At 44.2% G+C, this 16,547-nt stretch overlaps 1 protein-coding gene across 3 annotated transcripts in view; it reads right to left on the bottom strand.

Moving 5' to 3' along the window:
• The window catches only part of CAPN9 (calpain 9), a 158,718-nt gene extending 142,487 nt beyond the window's left edge, over positions 1-16,231 (bottom strand). For 2 of the 3 annotated variants that reach the window (XM_033937998.1, XM_033938001.1), the window contains exons 1-2: positions 16,015-16,142; positions 9,178-9,430 (exon numbers count right to left, since the gene is read on the bottom strand). In XM_033937998.1, the coding sequence (XP_033793889.1) occupies positions 9,178-9,390 (213 nt within the window). In that variant the 5' untranslated portion in view covers positions 9,391-9,430; positions 16,015-16,142. Of the gene's footprint in view, positions 1-9,177; positions 9,431-16,014 lie in introns of all 3 variants that reach the window. The other variant, XM_033937999.1, reaches the window with a different exon arrangement.
• Positions 16,232-16,547: the final 316 nt, after the last annotated feature.

Here is a 16,547-nt window from a genome sequence, read left to right as displayed (position 1 = left end):
TGTTTCCCTTTCCTCCCCTAGAGGTCTGGCATCTTTCCTTTTGTTCATCTCCAACCCCCCGCAGCTGTAGCAATGGACCCCACCTTCCACAGATCCACCATCTCTCCTTTTCTCAACTACTCCTTCATCCAGCATCTCTCTTCTGTGTCCCTGTCTCTATTCTCCTCTTCAGTACTGTCCCCCTTCCTATGCTCCCTCCATGCCCAGCATCTTATCTCTCCCCATATCTAGCTTCTTCTTTCTCTCTTCCTTATCTCCTGTATTCCCTTCCCCAGGTACAGGCTTTCTCTTATCATCTCTCCTGCCATCCTGCACCCTGCCCACCTACTTTGGAGCAGTATCTGTCCCTCTTATACCCTTCCCCTTGTGGTCCTGCATATTTCTCTCCCTCTCTCCATTAGTCCAGCACCTCTCCTCTGCTTTCCTCCCCCTCTTTTTGGTTTGATCTCTCTCTTCCCTTCAGTTCACCCCAGGTCTGGCATCTCCCCTCCCCTCTCTTACTCCTTCCTCCTCCTCCCTCTGCACAGGCCTGCCTCCTGCCGTGAAGGCACTCTTCTTCCTCCTCCCCGATGCGAAGGCCTGCTCCCCCCCCCCCCCCGCCGTGAAGGCCTTCTCCCCCGCAAAGGCCTGCCCCCCCCCCTGCCTGCATGTTCCCCCAGCTTCCCCGCACTTACTTTAAGCAGCTAATACAGCAGCCTGCAGGATCACTCGTGCTATAGCGATCCCTGCAACTGCCCGTCATCCTCAGCGGCACGTTCTCTCTGCTGCCCCTGACATCAGAGCAGGGGCAGGACCGTAGCAGAGAGAACATGCCACTGAGGACGACAGGCAGCTGCAGAGATCACTATACCACCAGCGATCTTACAGGCTGCCGTATTAGCCTTAAGGTAAGAGCAGGGAAGCTGGGGGAACATAAGAACATAAGAAGTTGCCTCCGCTGGGGCAGACCAGAGGTTCATCCTGCCCAGCGGTCCGCTCCTGCGGCGGCCCATCAGGCCCACTGCCTGAACAGTGGTCTCTGACTAATTTTGTAATTTACCTCTAATCCTGTCCCTATAACCTTACCTCTACTCCTATCTGTACCCCTCAATCCCTTTGTCCTCCAGGTACCTGTCCAGACCTTCTTTGAAGCCCTGTAGCGTACTTCTGCCTATCACATCCTCCGGCAGCGCGTTCCATGTATCCACCACCCTCTGGGTGAAAAAGAACTTCCTGGCGTTTGTTCTAAACCTTTCCCCTTTCAATTTCTCTGAATGCCCCCTTGTACCTGTGGTTCCCCTTAGTTTGAAAAATCTGTCCCTATCCACTTTTTCTATGCCCTTCATGATCTTGAAGGTTTCTATCATGTCTCCCCTGAGTCGTCGTTTTTCCAGGGAGAAAAGCCCCAGCTTTTTCAGTCTGCCAGTATATGAGAGGTCCCTCATACCTTTTATTAGCTTAGTTGCTCTTCTCTGGACTCTCTCAAGTATCGCCATGTCTTTCTTGAGGTACGGCGACCAGTACTGGACACAGTACTCCAGGTGCGGGCGCACCATTGCACGATACAGTGGCAGGATGACTTCCTTCGTCCTGGTTGTGATACCTTTTTAATGATACCCAACATTTTGTTCGCTTTCCTTGAGGCTGTGGCGCACTGCGCCGACGCCTTCAATGTTGTGTCCACCATCACTCCCAGGTCTCTTTCAAGGTTGCTCACCCCTAGCGGTGATCCCCCCATCTTGTAAGTGAACATCGGGTTCTTTTTCCCAATATGCATGATCTTGCATTACCCTATGTTGAAGCTCATTTGCCACTTTTTGGCCCACTCTTCCAGTGTTGTCAGATCTTTTTGGAGTTCTTCGCAGTCCTCCATGTTTATGACCCTGCTGTATAATTTAGTGTCATCCGCAAATTTAATAACCTCACATTTTGTTCCCGCCTCCAGGTCGTTAATAAATATATTGAACAGGAGCGGTCCCAGCACCGACCCCTGTGGAACTCCGCTCGTGACCCTTTGCCAATCTGAGTAATGGCCCTTTACTCCAACCCTCTGTTTCCTGTCCGCCAGCCAGTTTTTGATCCATAGGTGGACCTCCCCTTGCACCCCGTGGTTCCATAGCTTCCTTAGCAGTCTTTCGTGTGGTACCTTGTCAAAGGCTTTTTGGAAGTCAAGGTAAATGATGTCTATGGATTCCCCTCTATCCACCTGGCTGTTCACCCCCTCAAAGAAGTATAATAAGTTCGTGAGGCATGACCTGCCCTTGCAGAAGCCATGTTGGCTCGACTTTAGTTGCCCATTGTTTTCGATGTGTTCCCAAATGCTGTCTTTAATCAGCGCTTCCATCATCTTTCCAGGGACCGAGGTCAAGCTCACCGGCCTGTGGTTTCCTGGGTCTCCCCTTGAGCCTTTCTTGAAGATGGGTGTGACATTTGCTATTTTCCAGTCCTCTGGGATCTCTCCAGTTTTTAGGGATAGGTTGCATATTTGTCGAAGTGGCTCAGCTATTTCGTTCCTTAGTTCCTTGAGTACCCTTGGGTGAATGCCGTCCGGACCTGGCGATTTGTCGCACTTTAGCCTGTCTATCTGCCTGAGGATATCCATCTTGCTCACCTCTAGTTGGACCAGATTTTCATCCTGATCTCCTTTTCCAATCTCCTCGGGTTCCGGAATGTTGGTTGTGTCCTCCATTGTGAAAACTGACGTGAAGAACTCATTTAACCTGCCTCATTTAACTTTTCCTCTTTTACCACTCCCTTTCTGTCTCCATCATCCAAGGGTCCTACTTCCTCCCTAGCTGGTTGCTTCCCCTTGACATACCTGAAGAATGATTTGAAGTTTGTTGCTTCTCCTGCCAGTCTTTCTTCATATTCTCTTTTTGCTTTCCTAACCACTTGGTGACACTCCTTTTGGTGTCTTTTATGCTCCTTTTGGTTGTCTTCTGTCTGGTCCTTTTTCCATTGTTTGAATGATGCCTTCTTATCGCTTATTGCCTTTTTCACTGCATTTGTTATCCACACTGGGTTTTTTGTTCTATTTTTCTTGCACCCTTTCCTGAACTTGGGGACGCACAGGTTCTGTGCTTCGTGCCCTTGAGTAGGGTCCAGGCCTTTTCTATGGACTCTATCTTCCTTGTGGTATCGATGAGTTTCTTTCCCACCATTTTCCTCATGGCATCATAATTCCCTTTTTTGAAGTTGAGTGCTGTCGTTGTGGTTCTTTTCACCTTTGATGGTCCAATTTCTAGCCTGTACTGGATCGTGTTGTGATCGCTGTTTCCTAGTGGGGCTAGTATCGCCACCTCCTTAGCGGGTCCCCCTAGTCCGTTGAAGATTAGGTAAAGAGTGGCATTTCCCCGTGTTGGTTCCGTGACCAGCTGTTCCATGAAACAGTCCCTCGTGACTTCCATGAATTTGATCTCTCTCGTACAGCTTGAGTGCCCGATGCTCCAATCTATTCCCGGGTAGTTGAAGTCCCCCATCACCACCATGCTTCCGCTTTTGCATAATTGCCTCAGTTCGGCCTCCAGGTCCTGGTCAATTTCTTCCGATTGTCCAGGTGGGCGATAGTACAGACCTAATTTTATGTCTGTTCCTGCTCCTCCTGGTAGTTTAACCCATAATGATTCCAAGTCGTCCGCCCTTACTGTTGTTTCCATCCTGGTTGAAGGTATGGAATCTTTTATATATAGCGCTATTCCTCCACCCTTTTTGTGTGACCTATCTCTCCTGTAGAGTTTGAATCTTGGTAAAGCCACATCCCATTTATTGTCATCAGTCCACCACGTTTCTGTGACTCCGATTATGTCTAGGCCCTTTTTGCAGGCTAATACTTCCAGCTCTCCCATTTTAGCCCCTAGGCTCCTAGTGTTAGTGTACAAGCAATGTAAGTCCCGGTTGTTCGCCTTTCTTGCTGGTGTTCCTCATGGTTTGGCACTCCTGGCGTCCCCCTCGTAAGTTGCTAGTCTCCAAGCCTCGTCTCGGTCATCCTCCTCGTGTGGTGTATCTGTTTCCTCCTCAGCTTGTTTCCCCATTATTGGTTGTCCTTCTGGGATCCGTTGTTCTCTTTTAGTCCTGCTTACCAAAGACATTTGTGCCCTAGACTCCTGCGATCTATCCTTAGGTCCTTTTTCAAAAAATTCCAACTCAGTCCTGAGCCCTCTTTTACAGTGCCCTTGTTCAATATCCTTGGCCCTGGTCCTCTGCATTGTGTCCTTAGGTCCTTTTCCCGAAAATTTCCACTCAGCCCCGGTCCCTTTTTTACAATGTCCTTGCTCAATGTCCCTGGCCCTAGGCCCTTGTATTGTTTCCTTAGGTCCTTTTTCCAAAAATTCCCACTCAGTCCCATGTCCTCTTTTACAATGTCCTTGCTCAGTATCCTTTTTTGATACATTTGTCCGATGTGTCAGGTTGACTGTCGGCTTTCTCCCCTTCCTTAGTTTAAAGCCAAGTCTATGATGCTCTGGACGTTGCATGCCAGCATTCTCGTCCCAGTCGTGCTCAGGTGCAGGGAAGATGCAGGCCTTTCTGACTGACCCTTCCCCCTCAAGCAGGAGCGGCAGCGGACGGCAAGCAAGAGGCAGCACTGCCGCTCCTGCTTTAGGAAGGCACGGGGGAAGGGTCGGTCATCAAATCGGGAGGCTGATTTTTTTTTTTTAATTGAATCGGTTCAAATCGATTCACCTGATTCGAATCGGTGAATCGATTTGAATCGTGAATCGGGCAGCACTACTCTATACCATTGTTCTATGACGTGGTCCTATTTGGGACATTGTTGAAAGCTAAGAATCCAATAGACATTTATAAAAGCAGACTTCTTCTGATTATGACAGGGCTGGCCATACAGTTGATAACAAGAAACTGGACGAACTGGGAAAGATTAAATTATTCTTTTTGGTGGGAAACACTCTGTATTACGGATATGAAAGAATGTATACAGAACAAATGGGAAATACAGTATAATCTCGTTATAACGGACTTCAAGGGACCTGTAAAAACAGTCCATAATATCCAGAGTTGCATTTTTAAAAAACTTTATTTAGGTCAACTTGAAACAACGTACAATCGATGAACAACAGTCACTGCACAAGCATATCAACAACATCAATAACAAAACTCAGCAAAACATTGGTATGGCACGAAATGATTGCAAAACCAGAACACTAAAATGTTCTAAAGCATTATGTCATACTGTACTGGAAAGAAAAATACTCTTGTCATTTTCTTCTGGGCTGCATTTTGATACTATATCACTGGCATGCCACGTGCCTTGTAGGCGGAGCCTGCATGTCCGTTATAGCCGAACAAAACTACAGCTAAAAGCAGCTCTGGGGACCAAATTGGTTGTCTGTTATATCCGAAAGTCCGTTATATGCGAGTCCGCTATATGCAATGATTTTCTGTATGTTTATAAAGGCGCACGACCGGGACCAGTGGACCTCGTCCGCTATAGGAGAGATTCCATTATAACGAGATTATACTGTAATAAAAAGTTTTTAAAAATATGAGGCATTTGTTAAACAAAAGACTGACTATTTGATTGACCTTTAATTCATAGATGATATCTACACACATCCAGAAAGGGTGGGAGGGAGGAGGGGAATAAAGTATTTTTAGTATTTGTTCGAAGATAAGTGCTGTATAAGTTTTGAAAATGAATAAAGATTTAAAAAAAAAAACCCAACAACAACAACAAAACCTGAACATCTCACTCCTAAAGGTTGTCTTACTCCACTGGCATGGATGTTGTGCTCAACGCATGCACTTTATATCTAGAGGAACACAGAACTGTGCCAGAGATTTTCAGGAATTCTGCTCATATCACCTAGTTTGAGTGGAGCCTTAGAAGCATGATAGGTTCATAAAAAACATATCTATTTGCTTGATGAGTAATACAACATTTACACGGAAAACGCAGCTAAAAGGTAGCTCCCAATTAGAGAATGACACGGGGAAAAAATCTGTCCCCGTCACTGCACTGTCCCCGGACCACCATCCTCTGCACCGCCCCGTCACCGCCGTTCCCTTCACCACCCCGTCACCGTCACCGCCATCCCTATCACTGCCCCGTCACCACCACTGCCATCCCATTCACCGCCCCGTCACCATCCCCGCAGCATCCATATAACCTTAGAACTGCAATATTTAGCTTATTCCTTTCTTATAAATCAAAGTTCTGGCTGCTGAACTAGAGAAAGAGATGTTCAGCTGGCAGGGCTTTGTTTATAAATTTTTATCAACACAACTAATATACTACTTTATCCTAAAGCAAAAAATAAATAAATAAATATAATTTTTTTTTTCTACCTTTGTTGTCTGGTTTCTGCTTTCCACATCTTCTCATTCAATTCCTTCCATCCACTGTGTGTCTTCTCTCTGCGTCTTCCATTTGCTGTTACTGTGCCTCTCCCTTCACCCCCTCCCACAATTGGTCTAGCACCCATCTTCTTCCCTCCGCTCCCCCATAGTCTGGCATCTGTCTTCTTCCCTTCCAGCGTCTTCTCCCCACTCTGCCTTCCACATTTCCCTTCAGGGTCTGTTCCTCTCTACCCTCTTTCAATGTCTGTTCTATTCCTTTCCACCACCACCCTTCCCTCCCTCCTTTACCATCTGTTCCTTTCTACCACCCTTCTTTCATATCTTCTATCAGTCCCCCCACCATCACTAGCAGTCTCTCTTCTCCCTTACCATGAGCAAATAGAACTTCTGAAAATTGTATTGCTGAGGCATCATTTCTAATGCCTCAGCATTAGACATCAATTTTATAATTCTTACTGTTTGTGTTGTGGCTGAGGATTCCATGAGGCATTTAACCTTTTCCTGTCTCTTGAACTGTGATTTCAAGTTGATTCCTTCAATAATGGAGTCTCACGGCAGTAGCAGTTTTCTCTTTTGGGCTTTTTTGACATTGTTTAAGGGATTTCTTGTACATTTGGTGCTGGTCTTCTTTGATGAGGTCACTTCAGAATCTATTTCCAAAGAAGATAAACTTTTTCCCTTTCACTCCCTCCTTCCTTGTGTGAGCCGGGAACACGTGGTCCCCGCAGCCCCCACCCGCACGCCGGCTCGATCATTTAACCAGCTTCCTCTCTCCACCTCACCTTAGTTTGCCGGCTTTCTTTTTCGGCGACCGGCACGCTTTCAAAGAGCCGCGCATGCGCGGCTGCTCAAAGTTCAATCTTCTGCTCTGTTGCAACTTCCTGTTTCTGGTTGGGTCAGAGCAGAAGATTGAATACTGAGCAGCCGCGCATGCGCGGCTCTTAGAAAGCGTGCCAGTTGCCGAAAAAGAAAGCCGGCAAACTAAGGTGAGGTGGAGAGAGGAAGCTGGTTACATGATCGAGCCAGCGTGCGGGTGGGCGGGTGGGGGCTGCGGGGACCGCGCAATCCTTGATGCCTCACTGCGGTGACAAGACCATTCACCGCTCCACGGGGCGGTGAATGGCCTTGTCCCCGTCCCCGCAGAGGCTGCTATTTTTCATTCCCCGTTTTGGCGGGTTACCCGCGGCTAAATGCGGTAGCCACGGGTAAACCGCCACCGTGTCATTCTCTACTCCCAATCCCAATACAGATTGGCATAACATCAGAAATTTTTTACGACGTAATTGTGTCCATTTGGAAACATCCGGAAATATAGCTATTTTTGAACCATAAAATTCAACATTCTCAGTCCTAAAGAACAGACGAAGAACTGCTTCCTTGTCCTGTAAGAAAACAAAGGTCACAAGCAATGTAGCCCTCTCAGAAATTTCAGGATAAGAGGACTCAAGAATATTTGTTATATCTAGTTCTATTTGTTGATTTTCCAAGTCCTGATTCTTTCCTTTAGGAATATTCAAATAGTATAATTTCTGTAGAGGAGGCATTGAAGTCTCTGAATACTTTAAGACCGAAGTTAAGAACTGATGAAAAAGTTCCTTAGGTGATTGTAATCTGGTGACTGGAAAATTAATTAGTCTTAGATTTAAGTTCCTATTTGCATTCTCCAGATTCTCAATCTTCCTAAACAACATTGCTTTACCTTTAAATTGAAGATTAGAAGATTTCTATAAATCAGAGACCTGTTTTTCAACTTTGTCTAGTCTCTGGTCTTGATGTTGAATTTTCGCCTCAATATTTTTCAACTGTAATAAAGAAGTTTTCAAAGTTGGTATAGTATAGGAGCATACCTTGTGAAGGCTTTCAATAGCTTCCCAGAGTGCTTCCAAATCAATCACCGGTGGTTTCTTCAGCGGGGTCAAAAGGGAAGCAGGAATCATAGAAGAAGCTGAAATCTCCATATCAGGATTAAAAGTTCCATTCCCTGAACCGCTTTGAATTCCTAGTCTCCCAGCAGCTGGCACTTGATGTAAGGAGTCCAGCGAGACTGGAACTGCCTCCGGGGTCAGGGGTAAGCCAAACAGCGCAGGTGAGGTCAATGACATCCCCGCCGCTTCCTGTAGCGCAGTCGGCCTGGGCATGGGGGAACTCCCAGACCAACTGGGCTAAGCGAGACTTCGCTTTCCGAAGCTGAGATCGACCCCTCTCGGCTAGCCGGAGCGCCCTGGACAATCGGGACAGCAAACGTTGTTATAGCTGTCTGGCGCGATAGCGAGGTGGTGAAGGAGGCAGGAAGACCATCTCTCTGTTTCCCTCTGCGCTTGGGCATACTGAAGGCAAGGCGGTAAGTAGTAATCAATATTTAGTTTGTCGTTGCAGAGAGAGCCTCCAGCTATGTGACTAGCTCCGTCGCCATCTTGAATCCTCTCCTCTTATGAACCTGATCAATTACAATTTTTTTGGGAAGGTAAAGCGGCTTCCGTTACTCCTCAGATGCCCGTTGAAGTCACCGGCCAGACCGTATAGAAAGATACAACTGATATGCTCCGTATTATGTTATGAATATTGAATTTTTCTTTGTATAATCAACTACCCTTGATAAGTGCTTGATCCTCTCTCCCCAATAGTGGACTATTATCATGGGACCTTATATGTATTATGTATTATTTAATGTTTTATTATTTCTTTTTCGGAATTGTTATTTTTCTTAATCAAAGAATTTTCTTTGGATGTAAAATGAAAGTAAATAAAAAAAAAAAAAAAAAGAAGCATGATAGGTAAGGAGCCTCATATGCAATAAGAGCACACATTACTTCAGCACTACCAAATCATTTTGCTTAAGGATCCCTTCAGCCCAAGTGTTGCTTCCTGCCCATGCTTACTCACCCCAGGCCGCTTCCACTCAAAGGGAATGTTAGGTTTCTCACTGTAGAACAGGGATGACACATTGGCAGGAAAATCACAGTCCTCGAAAAGAATGCGCTGGCAGAGGCAGTCCTTCTGCAGCTCAGCGAAGGTCTTTCCTGAGGAGTGAGTGGGGCGTGCAGTCTTCGGCAAACTGGTTGCCTTCTTCTTCAGGTCCTTAAAAACATAAGGCATTCTTTCTGGCTCACGTAAGTCTCCTGCAGATCAGCAAAGGCTGAAAGGATGATGGAAAGAAGCCGGGTTATCCCATGCAAGGAACAAGCAGCCTGAATTCTGTGCTTACAGGGAAATAAATTGTATGCTTATGCCCCTCCCTGTTTGTTTTTTACCTGCATAGGTTGACCAAACCCTCCCTGTCAGACTACAAGAATGAAACACCCTGAATGCAAACAAAACATTGCATTTTTAAAACTTTTATTATGGTAAGCACACAAAGAGGCGATATGTCACCAACATCCATTAAAATAGTATAATATGCCATTTTCTCGATCTCTCTCAAGCGTATGACACTGAGGAATCTTAAACTTAAGATTTTAAACCAGTTTTAGTCTCATCAGCATAGCGAAACCTGCTTCCCATGAACTACCACTACCCCTAGGCTATTTTACTTATTTGGAGTAAAATAAATAGATTCTCTTCCTTATGAGCTAAGTTGCCGCAGCAGATCATGATCAAATTAAGCGACTGCAGCAAAAAAATGCTAGAATGATACTGAAATGAGGATTTCAGCAGTGCTAAGCAGTTAAATGCCACTGAAAATGACTGGTTAGCCCCAAACAGGCGATTTAACTAGCCAACAGCCATTTCTGGCAAATTAAATCGGTTTCAATATCAACCCATTTAAAAAACAACAACCCATAAACAGACATTCCAGGGGGCATTCCATGAAAACTACATTTGTGCACTTAAAATTTAAGGGGCTGATATTCAATGGGGTCTGAGCAAGCTGTCTGTCTGTCTATATTCAGTACACTTAATTGGGCAGTGCTACTGAAAATTGGCTCTGACCAATGTAACGCTGCCTGAGGCAACCAACACTTAATTCCAGGTAAAGCAGGGGAAAGGAATTAGTGTTACTAACTGGTAAATATTTAAAAATTGAAAGAAAATCCAAAGTACTTGGTGTTTATCCTGATTCTGGTTTAACATTTGAAATGAAAAGTTTGCTAAAAAAATTTTTTCTTTAAGCTGTGGCAACTTAGAGCTACTGTAATAGATTTGTTTCTGAGCATAGTTTTAGAATTGTCGCTCAGTCTACCCTAATGTCACTATTGGATTATTACAATTCTTTACACGGATCTATTTCTATAAAATTGTGGGAAGGCTTCAACTTTTACAAAATATGGCTGCCAGATTAATTTTTTCTCTTAGGGTGTGCTTTTCCATTATTGGCTAAGTTGCATTGGCTCCTAGTTCATAAAGAGATTGGAATTTGCTTGACTAATTTTCAAAGTTTTCTCTGGTCATATTCCAGAAGGTCTTGGTGAATATATTATAGTACCAGCTAATTGGCTGATTTCAAGGACTGTATCTCTATCCAAAAAATAATAGGGATAATAAACATATTTTTATAGTTGTAGGGTCTCAATTTCAAAAGACAAACGTGTCCAAAAATGGCATAAAGTGGCACTTGGACATTTTATTCACCAAAACATTCAAATTGCCATTTTCAAAACTTATTTTTCTACACCTTTTGTCAGTACTTCATCTAAAGTTCCAAGGGGACATGTTAGAGGCATGTTTTGGGCGGGACTAGGGCAGGCTTATGATCTGTACGTTTTGCACATAATCAAACATTTTCCAAAGCATCCAGGGCACAATTTGGATTTTTGGGGCTAGATCTGTTTTAATAACTGATGAGTGCCAACAAAGTGCCCAAACTGACTTAGATGACCACTCGAGGAATAAAGGCCTAACCCCTCCCCCCCAAAAAAAAAGACATAATTGAAATAGTATATATATGCTTGTTTGACAGCTACAGATAGTCTGAGAAGTCCAAATAGTGAGCAGGCGACTGGAGTAGTCTGGTGGTCAGTGCAGTGGAATGCAGAGAAGGAGACCATATCCCACCCTAACTAGTACACTTGTAGTGAGAAAGTGTGAGCCCACCAAAATCCTATTATACTGACATATAGGTGACTCCTGTAGGCATAAGGGCTATTGGGGTTGTATACAGTGGGGTACAATAAGTTTTGGGTGAGTTTTGGAGCACTTACCATATACTGTAAGGGGGTTATGGCGAGATGTGTACCTGGTACCTTTTATGTGACCTTCTCTGCAGTGCCCCCTAGAGTACCCCACTGCTCTGCTGGGATGTCCGTGTGGCCAGTCTACTAAAATGCTGGTCCCTCCTACATCCCAATTGCTTGTTTTGTGCATTTTTCATTTTGACGCTATGTTTTACAAAAATGGTCAGAAAAGATAAACACACTAAGGGCGAACACTTCTAGAAAGATCATTTTCAAGGGGAAAAAAAATACTTTTTGCGGTTTCTAAAATGGCCATTTTTTTTTCTATCCGATATTTGGATGCACTTCCGAAAATATCTAAACTCAGACATCATATTGAAAATGTCTCTCAATGTTTTTGAAATTTGTTGGTGCTGAACTGTACTCAATTATATCCTATTCCCTCAGATTGTTATAGGTTTTTCTTACTGGTAGTCGAGTCTCAGACTACGTTTGTTGTGTACACAGTTTTCCATTGCATTTTGTTGGCTTTTTAGTTTGTGGCTCATATGAAGACCGGACCCCGGAAGAAGATCGTTGTTACAACCGAACCACAGCCCGTGTTGGGTCTATGTCACATTTTTCCTGTGTTTTGTGCTATTGTACATTTTATTTTGTATACTTCTGCACCATTTTCTAATAAATTGTATTACAAGATCATCAGTTCCACATTTTTTTGTTTTTTTACAGTGTTTGGTGAAACATGCATGTCGGTTATTGAACAAAAGATATCAATTTGAGATAAGTTTTCAGAATGTTTTTTTGAAACTATTGTTTGAGTGAAAAAATATTTCCTCCTATTAGTTTAAAAAATATATTTGATAGTGAATGATTGTAAAGTCACACTGAGGAACAGGTTAGGGTTTAAAAAATAATAATTTGTGAGCCACCAGTAAGAGAGAAAAATTAATACTCTTTGGTTTGGCTTTTAAAGACTTGGTATAATTATCTTGCTGTGCAAACTGCAGTGGTTAGACCATGAATGAGTTTAATTCCAAAAGTAGTAGAATTAATATGAGGCTGCCCAGCTTGTAGTTTAAGGCGCTCAACTTGGTCTGTAAGCCTGTGAGAGGAAACAAGCTTTGTCTAAGGCAGCTTGAACGTAAACAGCTCTTTGTGTACTGCTGCAGTTTCACTACACATTCCTGAAGTCTAAGCTGAGCTTGAATAAGCCAAAGGTCACAGCCAGCGCTCCTCTGTAGGGAAATTAGTATAAACTCAGGCATTTTAAGCAGGAAAACAAATTGTTTTTTGCAAACAGATCCCACAGTAATCTTGAAGAAAGTGTTCTTGAATTTGGAATAAATGCAAGAGAGCCAGGGGTTTTTTTTCCCCCTTTTTGGTGCACATAGAGGGTTATTTTTGAAATGACATCTAAATCAGTTTAGATGTTTTCGGAAGTGCTTCAAAAAAATCAGACAGAAAAAATGGCCATTTTCAAAATGCCCGTTTTTTCAAAAAAGACCATTTCTAGACATGTTTGCCTTAGTGCATCTATCTTTTTTGACCCAAAAAAGCATACATGATGTAGGAGGAGCCAACATTTTTTGTAGACTGTCCACACAGACATCCCAGCAGAGCAGTGGGGCACTGCGGGGAACTTCATATGATACAGTAGGTAACATTTCCTCTACCATTATCTCCCCAACCCTAAAATATCATGTCTAAATTAGCTTGTAAGCTCTTCTGAGCAGAGACTGTCTATTGCATGTTAAAATGTACAGCGCTGCGTACACCTTTCATCGCTATAGAAATAATAAAGAGGAATAGTAGTAGTAATTTGCACAAATTGGAATAAAGTGACATGTTGTAAAACAGTATTTACAGATCTAGACTGGTAAGATTAGGGATTGAGGTTAAAGTTGGGTTGTAAAGCAATATTTATACATCTAGACTGGTAAAATTAGGAACTGAAGTTAGGGTTGGATTTTAAAGCAGTATTTCAGATCTAGACTAGTAGCATTAGGAATTGAGTTTAGTGCCCGCAAATTGGAGGACAGAGTCATTAGATTAAGTACATAAGAACATAAGCAATGCCTCTGCTGGGTCAGACCTGAGGTCCATCGTGCCCAGCAGTCTGCTCAAGCGGCGGCCCAACAGGTCCAGGGCCTGTGCAGTAATCCTCTATCTATACCCCTCTATCCCCTTTTCCAGCAGGAAAAATGTCCAATCCTTTCTTAAACCCCAGTATCGTACTCTGCCCTATTACATCCTCTGGAAGCGCATTCCAGGTGTCCACCACACGTTGAGTAAAAAAGAACTTCCTAGCATTTGTTTTGAATCTGTCCCCTTTCAACTTTTCCGAATGCCCTCGGGTTCTTTTATTATTCAAAAGTTTGAAGAAACTGTCCCTCTCTACTCTCTCTATGCCCTTCATGATCTTGTATGTCTCTATCATATCCCCTCTAAGTCTCCTCTTCTCCAGGGAAAAGAGACCCAGTTTCTCCAATCTCTCAGCGTATGAAAGGTTTTCCATCCCTTTTATCAGACGTGTCGCTCTCCTCTTAACCCTCTTGAGAAACGCCATGTCCTTCTTAAGATACGGCGACCAATATTGGATGCAGTATTCCAGATGCGGGCGCACCATCGCCCGATACAACGGCAGGATAACTTCTTTCATTCTGGTAGTAATACCCTTCTTGATTATACCTAGCATTCTATTTGCTCTCTTAGCGGCCGCTGCGCACTGTGCCGTCAGCTTCATTGTCATGTCCACCATTACCCCCAAGTCCCTTTCTTGGGTACTCTCATTCAATAACATCCCTCCCATCGTGTAGTTGTGCCTCGGGTTTCTGCTTCCCACATGTAATACTTTACATTTCTCAACATTGAACTTCATCTGCCATCTCGTCGCCCATTCCCACACTCGACCCTGATGTGCCGGCAAATTTAGACCTGTCTCCAACCTACCCTTTGTCTCCAAGATCCTGGAAAAAACAGTGTTAAACCAATTGCATGCCTAATGCACTTTATTCAAACACACGTTTTAATATACAGCTGTATTTTAAACAATATTTATTAAGTCTGTTTAAACTTCTACATTAAAGCCAATAGTGTAAATGCAATAATAAACTTTCAAATAAAAACACAGTATTGAGGGGTCACGTGATGAGCACGCTCTGAAAGGACGTCCCGAGGCGAAGCTCTGGGAGCCATTCCGACAAAATCCATTTTTTCGCCGCTATTCTTTCTCCGATCAGCGCTATTTGGACTTTTCTTGACTTCTGAATAGCAGGGGCTCACCCCATTACACATACCATTCAATTCTGGCGGGGTATGCTGCATAGAGGAATGACAGGATCCCGATCAACTACAGGCCGCTCATCCACCAAAATGGCGATTCAAGGCGTGCCCGACACCCACTGTATAGCTCAGCGAGGCAGCGGTGGCAGAATTAAAGAAGCACCTCACAGCCATCATGGATGGCAAGCTTTCTGGATTTCAAACCACCATCTAGGAAATTAAGGATAGTGTAGGAGCTTACAACACAAATGCGCTTCAGTTGGAAGACCGGCTTGTGCGCCAGGAAGCCATAGCGGACTAGCTGTCGAATCACATGCAAGCTATGGAGCGCACGGCCCGGCACTTAACTGAGCATGTGGAAGATAAGGAGAACCGTGCACACAGAAACAATTTTAGGGCGATCGGTATACCTGAGACCATCAAGGAGAGTTGGCTGCCAGAGGCCCTTCAAGTGAGTGCAGGGCCTTCAGCTTTCCAGCTGGAGAGAGCGCACTGACTTGGCCAACAAAAGGACTCTGATTCTAGACCACGACCGGTAATCATGTGGATAAAGATCTTATCATGCGCAGATACTGGGAATGTAAGTATTTTAAATAAAGTTTTAAGCTTGTGATTGAAACAGCAAGTACTGAAATGAGTGCCTGGTTATTTTTCTAAGGCTTTTCTCTTCCTTTTTAAATGTTTGTTTAATTATCTTGAGTTTTTGTTCTTGCTAAAAACAAAAAAAACAAAAAAAACAAAACCCAGAACTTGAATGGGTAGTTTGTTTGGAATTGGAATGTGTGCGCTCTACTCACCTCGATTGGATATTTACAAATATGTCCATACCAGAAATCACATAGCAACCTGGCTTAGGCCCAGGCAGCACAGAGAATTTGCTCAGTGTACAGCTGCTCTCCTCCTCTAAGGGTGGGGAAAACATATGGAAGAAGATTGGGGAAGTTACTGTAAGCATAGGAGCCAACTACTCAAGATTATTGGGTGTGCAAAATCCAACAGAAGTTCTCTCCCTGCACACAGTCAAGGAATTTGTTCCACATTGGGGAGGAGGGAGCTTAAGAAACCACAGAGTTGATTCCTATGGTTGTAATGGAAAGGATACAATGATTGAAAACCTAAAGAAAGTTTCTCTGGTCATATTAAAGGAGTTTGTTCAATATTGCTTCTACAGAGCTGACACCTATGGATTGTTTGGAAAGAAATGTGCACACACAAAAAAGTTACATCCACCCCACACAAGCCGTCTGTCTCCATGCTCCCCTCACTCATTTTCTTTCCTCTTCCCTCCTGCCCTGCCCCACCTGCAGAATAATTACTTTGGTCTTACCTCGGCCCCTACAATTTAACCCTCTGAAGCAGCAACCTCACTTTTTATGCGTGGCAGCCACCACTAACACCAGTTACAGCAGCGAAGACACACACCTGCCAGCTGCATGTGGCTGCAGAAAGGGGGAGGCACCAGAGATTCCTCACTCAGGCCCTGAGCTGCTTCTATGGGAGTGGAGTCATGATGTCACATCCTTTTTGAGCCTCTAAGAAGTACTAGAGCACCGAGCCATCCCTTTTAGTAGAAATGCCCTGATCTAGATTCATATATTATCCCAGGACAAGCAGGCAGCATATTCTCTACATGTGGGTGATGTCATCTACGGAGCTCTCTAGCGGATAGCATCGCAAGCAGACTTGCTTGAAGATCTTGAAGCTTGCGAGTGTACCGCGCATGCGCGGGTGCCTTCCCGCCCGAGTCAGGGCGCGCGTCTCCTCAGCGTGGCCTCAGTTCTTAGTTTTCCACAGAGCCAGAAGTCCTGTCCTTCTACTCTGCATGTTTCCTAAGTGCCTTCTTGCACCGCGGCTTGCTTT

This window comes from Geotrypetes seraphini, chromosome 3 (assembly GCF_902459505.1).
Source record: "Geotrypetes seraphini chromosome 3, aGeoSer1.1, whole genome shotgun sequence".
Classification (NCBI taxonomy): domain Eukaryota; kingdom Metazoa; phylum Chordata; class Amphibia; order Gymnophiona; family Dermophiidae; genus Geotrypetes; species Geotrypetes seraphini.
The sequence above is the reverse complement of the archived record's forward strand: the minus strand, read 5'-3'. Positions and strand labels throughout refer to the sequence as shown.